We start from the raw sequence: 15,851 nt of genomic DNA, 5'->3' as shown, positions 1-15,851 counted from the left end.
GACAGCAGAAGAACCTGCAGCCGCAGCTGAGGAACCGGTGGCTGCAGCACCCGTTGAGGAGGCTGCAGCACCCGAAGCTGAACCAGAAGCAGTCCCAGTTGTGGAACCGGAAGCAGAGAAAGCAGAGGAAGCTGCCCCTGTATCTGAGGAACCAGAGAAAGTTGAAGAGTAAATTCAATGGTTGATGAATGACGGTTTTTTTTTTATTATTGAAGTTTGGTTGTGTTTATTTTGCTTCTTAGTTGAGTATTTTATTTACTACTATTATTACTATATTTTAATATAATATGGTTACAATGAGGGCATATGTTAGTATTAACATATGTCTAGGTCTAGGTGGTCGGGTGGGATATTTTACATAGTTTTTTTAAAGCTATGTTTGTTATCTTGTCCAGGGTTCAGTTTATCATGGTTTGATTAAAGATGATATGAGATTTGATCTCTGGTTATGATAATAATAATAAAGGGGTAATATCTTTTTTGTTGTTTTATTAATGGTTTAATATCGGAAACAACCTCACAAAAAATTATCTAGAAGTCATATCACCAAAATATTTAAGGGCTACACATAAAAAACTGAGAAAATCGATTAATTTCTGTAAATTGGCGCCTAAATGTCCAAAATGAACTTTAAATTGGGGAGACTGTATGAACTGTTCCCCCAACTCCCTACGGAGGGTTCTGTAAAGGTTTCACAAAGAAATGAAAAGTCACAACCCTTTGAAAAGATCTCATTGGAGAGGTCACAAGTGTTCGAAAAAATTACAACCTTTTGTAAAAGTCACAATTTTTTGAAAAAATTTCAACCCTTTTAACATTATGCTTTTAAATAAATTTAATATAATATAAAATATAAAAGATATACTAAATTGGATATTTTAAGTTGGGGGTATTATCATAAGTTAACATTTAACTTAGGGAACTAATGATTTTAAGAAAGTATATATATATATATACCATGGATATTTCTCGATTTTTTGTGTGAATTATCCCATGGACTTGGCACTTTGGAGCACCCTAATTTTTTTTCTAAAAAAACTTTATTAGGCCTCCATAATGAGTTGGGAAAACATTACACGTATAGTCACACCATTTTTAAGGCTCATTTTTGCATTTACCAGCCAACTTTTAGGAATTACGCATCTTTCCCAGTTTTTCGTGTGTTAATGCCCAAGGATCTGGCGCCTTGAAGCATCTAAATTTTTTTTCTGAAAAAACTTTTTAAGGACCTTCATAATGAGTTGGGGAAACATTATGTATAGTTCCACCATTTTTAAGGTCCATTTTCGTATTTACCAGCAAACTTTTAGGAATTACGCTACTTTTCTGATTTTTCGTGTGTATTAGCTCATGGATCTGGCGTCTTGGAGTACCCAAAAAAATTCATTTTTTATGAGGATGTAACATCTCGCAATTTGAAATAGCTAGGAAGAAGCTAAGAATTGGAAATAGTCATTTTTGGAAATAATCAAAATCTGGAAATTTGTTTAAGATAGGAAAAGTTGAGTTTTGGCCAACTTCAAACGGCCATAACTTCTAGCTCAAGATGAGTTAGAGGTACTTTCAGATATGGTAGGAAAGCTCTTGGAATGATATTTCTAACGCCGCTGAGTTTGCGCGATTTAGAGTTCGTATGAGTAAGTTATACCCTTTGGAAGTTGGGCTGTTGGAATAATGAAAGTCCAATCCGGATTTTGAAAGGGTAGTTTGGTGTTTTCCTTGCCCAATTATTTTATTTCGTTTTTGGTAATTAAGTTAGGGTCTAATCATAATTAGATCAGTTTACGCTTTTACCAAAATACGCTAGGGCTTGGAGAAAAGACAAAAGAAGAGGAGAAAGGAGAAGAGAAGCAAGATTCGTTCACAAAACATTGGGTTAGTTCATCCACGCGCCAAACATGTTTAATTCAGCGATTTTCGTTCTAAAAGAGTTAGAATTTGTTGTTCTTGAGTTGTGTTCTTGAGATTGCTTTCATTATTGAACTTGTGTGATTGATGGGCTTTCTTGAGATCTTTTGGCGATGTTAAGAGTTGTTTTAAGTTGAATTCTAGTATATATGCTTGGGTATCTGAATCTAAGAAAGTATTGAGATAGAAATCGATTTAGGATCAGAAAACGAATTGAAAAATTTGTCAGACACACCTGGGATGGGGCAGGAGCGGTGCGCCCCATCTGCGCCAGAGGGTCTGGGGCAGCGCGCCTGTAGTGCGCCAAAGTGATCCCCAAAAAGTTGGGGCCTGGCACGGCGCGCCCGGGATGCGCCCAAATCATCGTCACCAATTTTCGTCGTTTAGCCTATTTAAGTCATTCTAAAGTGTACTAACACTTTCCATTGATTCTAACTACTCTAAAATGACTTCTAAACAACTAGAAATCATCCAGAAACATGAATCATAACCTTGAATCCATCAATTCAAATTCAAGGAAAGTCTAGGAAGTTCTTAGAGTCTTTTCCAAGAAGTCTTTTGCAAAATTGCTTTTAACTTTGTTTCAAGACTTAAAGTTCAAGTTGAGTAAAGAGTAAAGAGTAAAGTTTGAAGTTCATTTCTTCAAAGAAGTATATGGGGACAATGTATTCCCAAAGAGTTTAAAATGTTTTCACATTTAAATAAGAACAAAAACTGAGATTTCCAAAGAATCTTTGAGCTAGTTTTCAGAAAAGAGTAATCGATTTCTAAATGAAGCAAGAGAGGAAACTTTGATTTCCAACATAGCCTTTGAGCTAAGTTTTTGAGCAATTATCTCAAATCACAGAAAGAAGTATGTTTTTAAACATAAGAGCTAGTATCATATTTTGGGAGTGGTATTGAGCATCAATATGGGGAAGAGTTCAGACAAACTCTCATCCCCCGTAAACCATGTAGCCATCATGGGTTAAAAAGTGTCATACTTTTTAGATGATTCCTTTAGTGCTTTTTAGCATAGACTAGTGGATCCACTTAGTAGTTCAGGTTCTATACCCTCGGCAAGGTATAGGGTGTCCATGGGAGTGTGAGGCAAAACGTTGTATTGTCACAATAGCTCTTACGTGATGGTTGTCGGTTAAAGAAACTCTCACATAAGTAATTGTATTCTTATATACACAGTTTATTGTATTTTTACATACATTTCAAAGTTATATGTATCTTTGCATACACATAGAGTTGAAATCATATTTTAAACAACTTTTCTTTATATTGCACTTGTTTTAAACTGCTTTATATTGAAATGAGTTCAGTTATGTCGAGTTGAGTTGAGCTAGGTAAGTTCTTTAGATTCTTTTCAAGCCTATGTTGTGTTTAGCATTCCAACTCACATTCTCGTACAATCAATGTATTGATGTCAGTTGGCCCGCATCTTATTATGATGCATACACAGGTAACTAGGATCGGCATCCGACGCATTGTTGATCCAGTTGATCATTTCAGAGTCATGTGGTGAGCCTTCTTGCTTTTCGGAGGATCCCTTTTATTGCTTTCAGTATTATTATCAGTTCATTAGGATGTCGTGGGTTGTCCCGACATCCATCTCAATTGTTTTAGAGGATTCATAGATAGTCAGTCAGACGTTAGTTCATTTGTCATTATCTTGTTATTGGCTTATGATCAGATTTGAGTTGCCACTTTGGCTAAGTTAAATGTTTATTTTCTTAAAACATTAAGACTTCAGTTTTGAGACCTGTTGAGTTATCTTGTATTTGGATTCTCTTTCTTATGTCTAAGTCATCTGCTGAGTAAGTAAGCCAGGCGAAGGGTTCGCTTGGGGCCAGCAATGGTTCTCAAGTGCCAGTACCGCCCAGGGTGTAGGCTCGGGGCGTGACAGAGGACCTCCGTAATGAGTTGGGAAATCATTATGTGTAGTCCCACCATTTTTAAGGCCTATTTTTGCATTTACCAACCAATTTTTAGGAATTATGCGACTTTCTCGATTTTTCGTGTGTATTAGCTCATGGATCTGGCGCCTTGGAGCACCCATTTTTTTTTCTTTTTTGAAAAAACTCTGTTATAAGTTGGTGAAGCATTACGTATAATCCCACCATTTTCTAAGACTTATTTTCACATTACGAGCCAACTTTAAGGAATTACACGGCTTTCCCAATATTTCAAGTGTATTAGCCCATGAATGTGGCGCCTTGAAGCACCTAACGAGCGATACCAATCAACATCTTTAATATCAAAACATAGAATAACTTCTTAAACACAATTTAAGCATAGGTGAGAAAACCTTCCACCCATGTGAATCCGTATGTGAGAAATACCTTTCACAAATCATGATCATAGTCATATGTGAGAAAATCCTTCCTAATAACATTGATACTTTCCTCTAAAAGCACCCTATAATCATAATCATCATTTTCATAAGACATGCGTAATTATTTGGGAAAGGTATTTCTCACATATGGATAATCAAACTCATGATCTAATACACACGAAAAACAAAGAAAGTTGTGTAATATCTAAAAGATGGCTTGTAGATGCAAAAATATGCCTTAAAAATTGGTGGGAGTATACGTAATGCTATCCCCAACTCATTATGGAGGTCCTCATAAAAAAAATTCTGAAAAAATTTCAGGGTACCCCAAGACACCAAATTCATGGGTAATACACACGATAAATCAAGAAAGTCACATAATTCCTAAATATTGGCTCGTAAATGTAAAATATGTCTTAAGATGGTGGGGGAATTGTCCAGATGAAGGTCCTTAGAAATGTTGTTTGAACTATTTGCCCTTCGTAAAAAGATTTTGTTTTAGACAATAAAAAAGTCACTATTTTTTTCAAATATTATACCTTTATTTTAATGATATTAAATATCAACTACGATGAATGTAATAAATATTAGATAGTTTTATTCTTATTACAACTAAATTCCTATATGAAGAATCTTTTTTCAATTAAAATAAACTTGATCCCAAAAAAATAGCCAAATAACCTCCAAATAATAAGCAAAAAAGCTTTTTAAAAAACGTCCAAAAGTAGGCCAAAAAGAGGTCTTTGAATGTGTTGGTAATCCTTTTTAATAAGGGTTAGCTCTCCATGTTCTTCTTATTGTTTTTATTAATTAGAGACAAATGATTATTATCACAATATTGAAATAATAATTATTTGAAGATATACATGTTAATTTTTCCTAACTGAACCGGCCAATGCACACCCCTATTTCCTATCACTCATTTATGCACATTCTCTTACCTGCTAGGTTTTCGATATAAAGATAGAGTGAACAACCAATGACTAATCACAATCAGAAAATTTTTGATGCAATATTTAAGTAACAATTAAAATAAATATTGTATCTAAACTAACAGTACATTAAAACAGGTATCAACCATCCAAACAAGGTATTATTATAAATTTAGAACAAGTAACTTTGAAGAACTAGTATCATGTTTATAAACTCTGAAATCTTGGTTTCGCCTCTGCCTCTAATCACACGGTACCAAAGCTGGATCCAATATCTCCCTGGGTGATTATCTTGAGTTGATCTTCCATCTCTGTCATGGATTGATAAATTGGAAAGCATAGTTGGTAGAAGCAAGTATGTGAAGATGGCAAGTAATCATCAGGCTCTAGGGTTTTGTGGATGGACAGTCTTGAATCAAGACCACCAAAGCCCTCAAAAGGCAGAGACTTAATTGAAGTCCAGAAGAAAAGGAGCATTTTTCTCTGCTCATCAGACATAGTCTCTACTATCTGCACGCAAATAAAGAAAAGTAATTCATATCGATGTAATGAAAGTGAAGGATCGATGATAATGACAGAACATTCTGAATAATCGATGTGTTTATCAAGCAGTCAAGCAGAGACTTACAAAATTATGTTTCAATTGTGTTGTTTCTATTAAATGTGTGCTACCAGTAGAGAACATGTTGTAGTTTGATTTTTCTAAATGAAGTTTAATGACAAGTTTAAGGGGTTATCGACATATTTACAGGTAGACAAGAAGCGCGTACCTTCCAAAACTAGGATATTTGAAGATCACTTTCTTCATAGGCATTGTAATCAGTATGTGCTTTCCAATCTTCGACAGAAATATCACTTCTACCGCCAAGCATTAAGTTGAAATCTTTATGACTAAGACACCAGAAGAAGGACCAAAGCCTTGACTTAGTTATTACATCTGAAAATCCTTTTGAGAAATACGCGACCTGCTCTGCTATTGATGTTATATAGCGATATTGGATAAGAAGATGCACATAAGTCTCCCTATTCTTGCTGTCCACAACGATATCTTTCCCGTTGGGACAGAGCTCTATTTCTCTCCTCACACCCAATGACTCAACTTCACAAACAAATGTTAATGCTAACACGTCTTGATCCACTATCTTTGCATCCTTCTGCAATATCTCCTTGCAGCTACGGTACATGAATGGATCTGTGTCCCTAATGTCTTCTAATAATACACCATTTCCAGCTAATTGTAAGAAAAATACACGATAAAAAACAACTCCGATTTGTACATCATATGCTAAGGCCAATGCAATCATCCTTCCAGAGAATTGAAAATACTCAAGATGTAACAGATTCACTTCAGATGCTGCAACAAGCACAAATGGTAGATGAGAAATATTTATATTCTAAATAAAAGGAAAAAAGGTCAAATATACCTCTCCCTCAACATTGAGACTTAGAGAGGCTATACCTTTGTTGAAAAAACAATCTCTTTTCTACTCACTCATAAAATGATTTGGGGTCGGGTATGAGTATAAGAGGGATTCGGTGGTTTTTAGTTAGGTTGGGTCTGGAGGGATAAAATAAAATGTGTGAAGAAATATTTTTAAGACACCTAAGACGGTTCAATGTATCTATGAATCCTTTGTTAGAGAACTATGGTATATATGCACCACTGATTAGACAATGAAATTGCGTATAAGCACCACTTCTTAGACAATGAGAGTAGTGTTTGGTATGTGAAATATTTTTCTAGAAAATGTTTTCTTGGAAAATAAGGTGGTTTCTAACTTATTTTCTCATGTTTGGTTGGTGAGTGTATAATATTTTCTAATATTTGTTTGATAAATCATAAACATTTTTCGAGAAAATATTTTTGTTGTTTGGCTAGAGAGTAGAAAATACATTATCAAGAAATAATTTCTGATCCAGAAACCAACCTTGATAACTGATCCAGAACCCCACCCCGACATTCAGACTGAGGACCCCAATGATTGATTCAGGTTCTGACCTTGACAAATGACCCGAGACTAATCTTGACACCTGAATCGAGACACGATACTAATGATAAATATGATATCCAACTATGATTACTGAATTGAGACCGAATTTCGAACCAAAAATTGACCGCAACACCGGACCTAGAATTCAACCCTAACACCTAACCCTGACGACTGGTCTGAAACCTGACATCGACTCCGACTAGGGACCTGGCTTTCAAACGGGAACCAATCCCAACACCTAAATCTACACACGACCTCAACAACCAATTAGGATCCAATCTCGACACTCGACTCGAGATCCAACTATCTAATCGAGACTGACATTTGAACTTGATCCTGATTTTCAAAATAGAACCCAGCCTTACTTCCGACCCAGGACCAGACTTCCAAATTGTGTCTTGACCTGGACTATCTACTCGGGGTTTGATGTGTCATGAACCTATGGCACATTCAACGCCCAAAACAGAAGATTATTGCAAGTAACCAAGTATGTTTTTATCGATATAATGTTTTTTGGTGTAATGTGCAAGAAAAGATATTTTGGAAACAGTTGAAAGAAAAAAATCTGAAATGGAAATGAAGTGGCTAAGGACGGATGGTCATACTAGTTGTGGATCTATGTACGGTCTATGAACCTAGCTGTGAAGATTGCCTAAGCGAGGAAAAAGCCAAGTGCAAGACAACGAGACCATGTACGGTCTGTAGTGACTTGTACGATAAGGCTATGAGTCTGTGAATCTTCAGACTAAATGAAGTCTACGTCCAAATCTAAAGGAAAGTTGAACAAGACTTCATACGAGCCGTGGAGACCTATATGATTTGTATTGAAGCTCATGGGAAGATGAGACTAAAGTTGAACAAATTGTTCTAAGTGAAAAATTACGAAGGGATTAACAGACGTGAAGAGCTTCACGAGTTGTTTACCCTCTCATGAACGACATCAACTGGATTACTTTCCTACTTCAACTGAGATTCATCTCTGAGACTATAAATCGTTACTTAAGATTTTATTATATTATTATTCTTGTTTTTTGCTTATCTTTGGATAATTAATCAACATTTCGATCTTAAGTTTCAGTTCCTAATCGAAACTGAGTGAACTTCATTATCTTAAGTGTTTCACTTTTGAATCTTCGTTAATGTTTCACTACTATTTTGTTGAGAATATGCGCAGCTAAACACCAGAACTAGGGTTGTGGGAACCATGACTATGTAGCAACTGTATGATCAACCACGAAGGGTTGTCGATTGATTCATTGCAAGCTTCGTTTATATTTTTATTTTGATTGCTTTCTAATAAGTGAACGCGTTAGAATCTTCCTCTATTCATCACTTGCTCGAGTGAGAAGGATATGATTAGGGAAATCTAGAAATGAATGAACTTTATATTCTATAAACTCGTTTTGAAGATTTGATCATGAGACGAAAAAAAAATTAAAGAAGAAAGCAAGGGTTGATAATGTACATACTCTAAGACCGAGATGAGAGAAGTGATATTCATCTAATAGGGCTGAAAAGCGTTTAGGTATTCTTAACTTGCTACTAACATATACTTAGCATCAAAAGACCTTTACTTGTATGACATATGAGTTGTATGTCGATATCATGGGGAACATAATTCAGATCTCTTCCATTTCATAATCAAAATTGTGAGACTATCGTTTGTTACTTTTAATATTGAATTCTAATTACTCTTTTTTAGTTGAGCACTAAATTAAACTCAATCGTCACTTACACAATTTTTATTTTTGGAAATATCAACCACAACTGAATATAAAAGGTAGTAGACTTATTTCTTATGCATTCCCTGTGGGATCGACCTCAACTCTTGTTCAGTTATGTAATTGTCTTTAACCATTTTATATTTCTTAAGTTAAGTGTAAGTTTGGACGTATCAAGGTACGACTTCCAAATCGAGACCAGACCTCGACATCTAACCTTGAAAACTAATCTAGGTCTTAGCCCCCAGATCTGAGTTCCAAATCAAGACCCGACCCCAACCCCGACTCCGACACCCAATCTGGAACCTGAAATGAAAACTAGGATCCAACCTGAGATCTGATATGGGACTAGAATCTAACAACCGACTCAGGTCCTAATTTCTGAACAGTGATCTAACCCTAATACTCGACCACAACGATCGATTCAGGACTTGATTTGATACCTGAATTGGGACCCAACCTCGGCTATCGACTCTAACACCAGACTCAGAACACCACCTGACATCTAACACAAGACCCGACCTCGATGCCCACTTCAGGATTATACTTTGAATGTTTACCTAAGACCTGACACTTAAATTAAGATTCAACCTCGAGCTGATTCAAGACTTAGAAGTTGGGTCTCTAATCGTGGTCGGGTTTCGAATTAAGAATTGAGAATCAGATTCCTAAATAGTATCGAGAATCGGTACGCGAGACTTGAGTTAGTGTGGAAGGCTGAGGTGTGAGGTTGAAAAAGAGTTGTAGAAAAGTTTTCTTATTTGTTAGATATAAGTCATATCCCTCAAATTTGAGCAATAATGCATAAATGAAATGAAAGGTTACCTTGATTTGGGAAAAAACTTCTATTATCGTCTGGGCAAGCAATAAAAAGCGTGTTGTTTGGGTTGAAAATCTCTTGGCATGCTAGTAAGAACCATTCCCTCAATACACCAGGCCCAGTAGCTTGTTCCTCTTCGAATTTCACAAAGAAACTTCCTGGCAGATAATCGAGTGTGGCAATATACTTGAACGAGTCTACTAGCAATTTAGACCTGTCAATGAGCATGTTATGCGGATCTTCTACGGTATCTTCAACTTCTGGAAGCATCATCATTGCCAATTGCCTCCGTATATAAAAGTTTGTTACCTCTTTGTGTTCAAAAAGCCACTCATAATGTTCTGATTCCTCTGCAAACTTAGCGATCAAATAACACAATGAACCCTTTACTTGCTTCATTATCCGCCAAAAATTATTCTCCATATTGATATACAGTTTAGATATAGTCTGTAAGTTTTTCAGGATATCAAGATATAGAGACCACCAAGGTACAATTAAAATGTTTTCTATTTCCTCTTTTGAATCCAATAACCTTAAAGAGCACGCCATTTTTGCGAGCAAATCATAAAACATTTCACACACAGGTAAACCAATATTTTCATAAAACTTTTCCTTCATGAGTGTCGTTGTCCATCAACTGTAAGGCATTCCACACTGGAAGCACAAATGCAGTAAAATCACGCACAAGGGTAAATGATAACCCCTCATATCCATATGTTCCCATAGTTGAGTCTAAGTCAAGGGATAACTCAGCTGATATCTCCAAAAGAAAAGGAAAAACATCGTTAAAAGATACCAACTTTTTCTGGTCATACTTGCACCTCGCGATCCCTGTGGACTCTATCATAGCCCCTAAACTACTCCGACAAATTTGATACAATCCATCATTAGTCTCCGTATTTTCTAGCAAAATTATACAAAATTTTAACAATATAAAAGCATATGTTGGTTTAAGGGAATCACTCTTAAGTGAATTAATAAATTCACGAATGGATGTATAAGCAATCATTGTATAATTTTGATTCAGATAAAGCGTTACCAAAGCTTTTGGAACAGAGGAGGAAATAAATAACTCAAGATGTTTTGTGGCTCGATCAAAATCACTTGGAGTGGCACTCAAAAAATTCATAACCCCGCTTTGTATCTGATCTGAAACTGAGCGGGGCTCAATGGAGTTATCTTTGTTTTTGCATAACTTTAAATTTTTTGAAGATAAGTCGTTCAATTGATCCATCGCGATGATAACATCACGCTTACACTTGTTGGTGCTGGTGTTGTTGATGGAAAACGGAGACATTCCGGTCAAATGGGGCAACAAATTTGGGTGGAGAAGAGAGCCGAGAAGCAGAGAAAGGCAGAGCAATGTGAAAAGGTGAGGGGAAAATTGGTTTAAAAGAGAAGGGAAGAGTTAAAATGGTAATTAATATTTTAAGAATTAATCCCCTTAATATGTTTTAAAACCATTTAAATCCTTTAAGTTAATAAAAGTGAAATTTTGGTACTACTTATGTATTTAAAAATTTATTTACATTGAGGTAAGTAAAAGTCACTTAGTGAGTCAATAGATCACATACTTGGAGACATGAATAGAGGAATGCCCGACTCTTTATTATGTATGCAAGTGATGAAAGAATGAAGTTTGGTGACAACATAACAAGAACTGTGGAAAAAAGAGTTGCATGCTTCTGTCAAATTTCAAACACTGCAATCTTAAAATCTACATCAGACACTAGAAACATATTTTTTTAAGAAATAGTAAAAACTACACCAGTTATCAAAATTAAGCATCCAGAATATGAATTTCTATTAATTATTTTTTGATTATTTTTTTAATTCAAAAGTCGATAAAATATCTGATGATAAGGACAAACGTTCACAATTGACAAACTTAAAGGACTTAATCGCTCATGAGTATATTTAAGTGATTATTTTTCAAATACCTTAAACATAAGGGACCATCTCGAAATTTGTCTCATACTTTCTGGTAGTGTAATCTAATCTAATTTAGTATATCTTTTGTGATTTTTACTGAATTTTTAAAAATTATTTTTGCCATTTGAATGTGAACATTTATATCTTTTTTGACTTTTTTGAAATTTTTTAAAACTTTTTTCGCCATTGTAATATGATTATTTATATATTTTTTGACATTTTTTGTATTTAAAAAAAATATTTTTGGTATTATAATTCAATATATTATAAAAAATAAATAATGCGATTTGGTATGGCATTTAATCTTTTTTCAATATTTTAATAGGATCTAGTTTGATTTAAATTTTCCTTTTTTTTCTACTATTACAATCCGATCTAGTGTACACACTCCTTTAAAAAAAAATCTCATTAGATTTGTTATTTTTGAAAGGCAATGCGATTTAGTACAACTTTTAGTTTTATGAAATCTTTTAGATTCTAGAACTTTCCACATTTTTTTATATGTATTATTTTTTTACATTATTGTAGTTCAATGACATTATCACGATTCAAACTGTTGTGAGTGACACCCACAATAAATCACCTTGTGGGAGAACTAACTACTAACCCAAACCGTAGCCCAATACATCCCTTAGAAAATTGAGTCATGAAAAAAATTAATAAGAAAACAGATTCAAACAATCAAGAATGGAGTCCCCATAAACTCAATCAATAGTCAGAATATTTATGCGAAAATAAACCCCTAAGAACAGAAAGTTGTAATACCAAAACTCTAAATAAGTCAAGAGTGGGGAGGCATCCCCGAAAACTTAGGACATATGAAATAGTCTACTGTCTTTGTCTGAAACGATTGACAAGAAAATGTAGAGGAAACCATGATAGTCTAAAAGAGTAACTCACCCTTGAATTTGAAGTCAAGCGTCCCTTAACTGAGGTCATGTATCAGTTACTGGAAAATGCCTTGTACTCAACAAGAACAAAAGAGGTGCAATATCAGTACACTACCACAATGTATTGGTAAGATTACATGTCCCGTCCAAACTATGAATATAAATAATTAACCACCATATAGTAAGAATAGTACAACATACATAACCATAACCATCGATACATAGACTCTCAGGCACAATATCATAAAATAAGCCTACACCTGGATGTATGTCCCACATGATCACAATTATAAATACGTTGTCCTCTCATGAAACCACAATACACATATTTGATCCTCTCATGGAACCCACACACTAACTGTTAGTGTATCGGTGTAGTACCCGAGCCAACCAGAATTAGTAATCATACTAGGTGTGGTAACAATTAGTATTCATGTACCAGAGTGGCACTCGAGTCAACCAACAATCACAAACAATCATGCACAAACACAATCACAATGAACAATAACTAAAGAACATCTTCCCAAAACATGTATAATATAAGTGATGGTATAATGCAGTAGACATACATACACACATAAACTAAAAAGCATACAATCGTCACCTTCCTTGCATCAAGCCTCTTGGAAACTCTAAAGAACCCGAGCTTTCCCTTTTTGAAATGTCTTGACTTGTTCTTGATCTAAAACAAACAATACATACAATAATCAATCAAAATGACCTAATTATATTCAAATTATAACCAAATCCCTAACCCTCAAGCCAGTTCATGATCATTTTACCTAAACTAGGCCTTTTCACCATTAATTCAAGTTAAGGACCTCCCCTAAGAGTGGTATCCTAGAATCAATTTGCAAAATTGGAGAGTAACGAACTTATTGTTATCAACGAATTCCGTGGAAAATCAAGTATGAACTGCCCTAATTTGCCTCTCTCGATTCAAGAACAATAATGCAAAAAATAAGATTTATGAAAAAATTTATGCATAAAATCCTTACTTACCCGCTATAGCGGCATTAACCCCATTTTTGCACATGGCCTCTTTACCGGAAACCTGCCACTATAGCATATTACACAAACTTCGTAGACACGAAAATCCCTGAAAATCCCATTTTTCACAACATACCTCCTTCCCCTGATCTCCCGAACTATCCCCTTCACACCAAAATTGATTCCGAGAGTTTTACTCACCAGAATTCGATTATGTGAAGTTATATGAGTTCCTTAATGTATGACTACTAGAAAATATAATACAAGCCTACACGTATCACCCCACCCATTCTCGGATGTCCCTATACCTCACCTCACCCAAATTCCCTCTGACACTAGCCTAGCCTAAAAGATTTAAGTCACTATCCGAAAACTTTTCACCGGATTCCTTTCACCATTGGCCTACTCATAACGACTGAATCAGACCGTTACAAACATGTTTGTATGATGTGATAGAATGTGTGATAGAGCGTGTGACTTTTAACCACATTTTTGTAGGTTCAATCCCCATAGGTGGCAAGTTCATTGGAAAAGGTTGTGGAATTGAGCCTCATTAGGACCATTGAAGAAAATGATTATATTAATCAATGTTATATATAATAAAAAATATGATTAAACTTTGGGTATTTTGTTGGTGTTATGAGCCAAAGGTCGTGAATTCGAATGACGCTAGGACCATTGAGGAAAATGATGATATCAATCAATACTACATATAATTATCCAAATTTGCAAGAATAGTAGTTTTAATGAAAGAAAAAAAAATCATTTTTTGGTGCAAAATTTCCTTTGTTGGTTTATTTTGGGAAAAAATACTGAAATACACGTCTTATGTTTTCCTTATTTCTAATATTCCCTTATATTTCTAAAAACCTCTAAAATCCCTTAATTTTATAATGTATCCGAGCTAGTTTTTAATGTATCCGAACTAGTTTTTAATGTATCCGAGCTACATATTATATATCCGGTTTATTTTATAATGTATCCGAGCTAGTTTTTAATGTATCCGAACTAGTTTTTAATGTATCCGAGCTACATATTATATATCCGGTTTATTTTATAATGTATCCGAGCTAGTTTTTAATGTATCCGAACTAGTTTTTAATGTATCCGAGCTACATATTATATATCCGGTTTATTTTATAATGTATCCGAGCTAGTTTTTAATGTATCCGAACTAGTTTTTAATGTATCCGAGCTACATATTATATATCCGGTTTATTTTATAATGTATCCGAGCTAGTTTTTAATGTATCCGAACTAGTTTTTAATGTATCCGAGCTACATATTATATATCCGGTTTATTTTATAATGTATCCGAGCTAGTTTTTAATGTATCCGAACTAGTTTTTAATGTATCCGAGCTACATATTATATATCCGGTTTATTTTATAATGTATCCGAGCTAGTTTTTAATGTATCCGAACTAGTTTTTAATGTATCCGAGCTACATATTATATATCCGGTTTATTTTATAATGTATCCGAGCTAGTTTTTAATGTATCCGAGTTGCATATTATGTATCCGGTTTATTTTATAATGTATTCGAGCTAGTTTTTAATGTATCCAAGCTACATATTATATATCCGGTTTGTTTTACTTTTTCAGGAATTAATATATTTACAAACTAAATAGGGATATATTGTAATTTCATATTAAAACTATGTGATTCCTAAAATTTATACATTTTGGTTGAAGTAGGCCGTTAAGAGATTGATATTTGATGGTATGGATTGTTGCAATGGAACTATTTGGGCTTTGTCAATAGGACAACTCTAGTGGGCCGTTAACCATATAACTCTTATGGGCTGGGTTAAAATTTGAAAGGAAAAATTGTATGAAATAGCAAATTATTAATTCAAAAATGTTATAGCCATATTTTATTTTAATTGTAATTCGCAGCAAACATCCCCCTTTTTTGCCATCTGATTCGGTATACAATTAGTCATTTTATACATTTCGGTATAAAATGTATAAAATGCAATTTGTGTTTGTATAAAGAGAGAGAAAAGTGTATATATAAATACAAATACATATATTTTTGTCTTATACACTTATAATATATAAATACAGATCTTATTATACAAACTACAATGTATAAATAAATTTATACAAAACTGAACAATTTGTATAAAATTGGATGTTTGTAGCGAATTATACAAATCAAAAGCTCCATAGCAAACATAAAAATTGTTATGGAGCGCAATTATGCAAACTATAGTTATAACATACAAATATGATTTTTATGTTTGCTATATGAGAAAATTGGTCAAATTTGAATGGGGTGTTTTGAATTTTTTTATGAGTGAAGCTTGCATCAAATTGACGTAAAGGTGCGTTCAATACG

At 34.3% G+C, this 15,851-nt stretch overlaps 2 protein-coding genes across 2 annotated transcripts in view; one reads left to right on the top strand and one right to left on the bottom strand.

Annotated features, from left to right (window-relative positions):
* LOC102595237 (induced stolen tip protein TUB8) overlaps positions 1 to 491 on the top strand; it is a 2,376-nt gene extending 1,885 nt beyond the window's left edge. Inside the window, exon 4 of the mRNA XM_015310911.1 lies at positions 5 to 491. Coding sequence (XP_015166397.1) covers positions 5 to 172 — 168 coding nt within the window. The 3' untranslated portion in view covers positions 173 to 491. The remainder of the gene's footprint in view (positions 1 to 4) is intronic.
* Positions 492 to 5,409: 4,918 nt separating this feature from the next.
* Positions 5,410 to 10,244, bottom strand: LOC102602282 (E3 ubiquitin-protein ligase UPL5-like). The gene is made up of 3 exons (XM_015310867.1): positions 9,701 to 10,244; positions 6,099 to 6,517; positions 5,410 to 5,673 (listed from the first exon to the last, which is right to left on the bottom strand). Exons 1-3 carry the CDS (start codon positions 10,242 to 10,244, stop codon positions 5,410 to 5,412), a joined length of 1,227 nt encoding a protein of 408 aa, XP_015166353.1.
* Between the last annotated feature and the right edge of the window lie 5,607 nt (positions 10,245 to 15,851).

The sequence above is a fragment of the Solanum tuberosum genome, unplaced genomic scaffold (genome assembly GCF_000226075.1).
Source record: "Solanum tuberosum cultivar DM 1-3 516 R44 unplaced genomic scaffold, SolTub_3.0 scf00148, whole genome shotgun sequence".
Classification (NCBI taxonomy): Eukaryota; Viridiplantae; Streptophyta; class Magnoliopsida; order Solanales; family Solanaceae; genus Solanum; species Solanum tuberosum.
The sequence above is the reverse complement of the archived record's forward strand: the minus strand, read 5'-3'. Positions and strand labels throughout refer to the sequence as shown.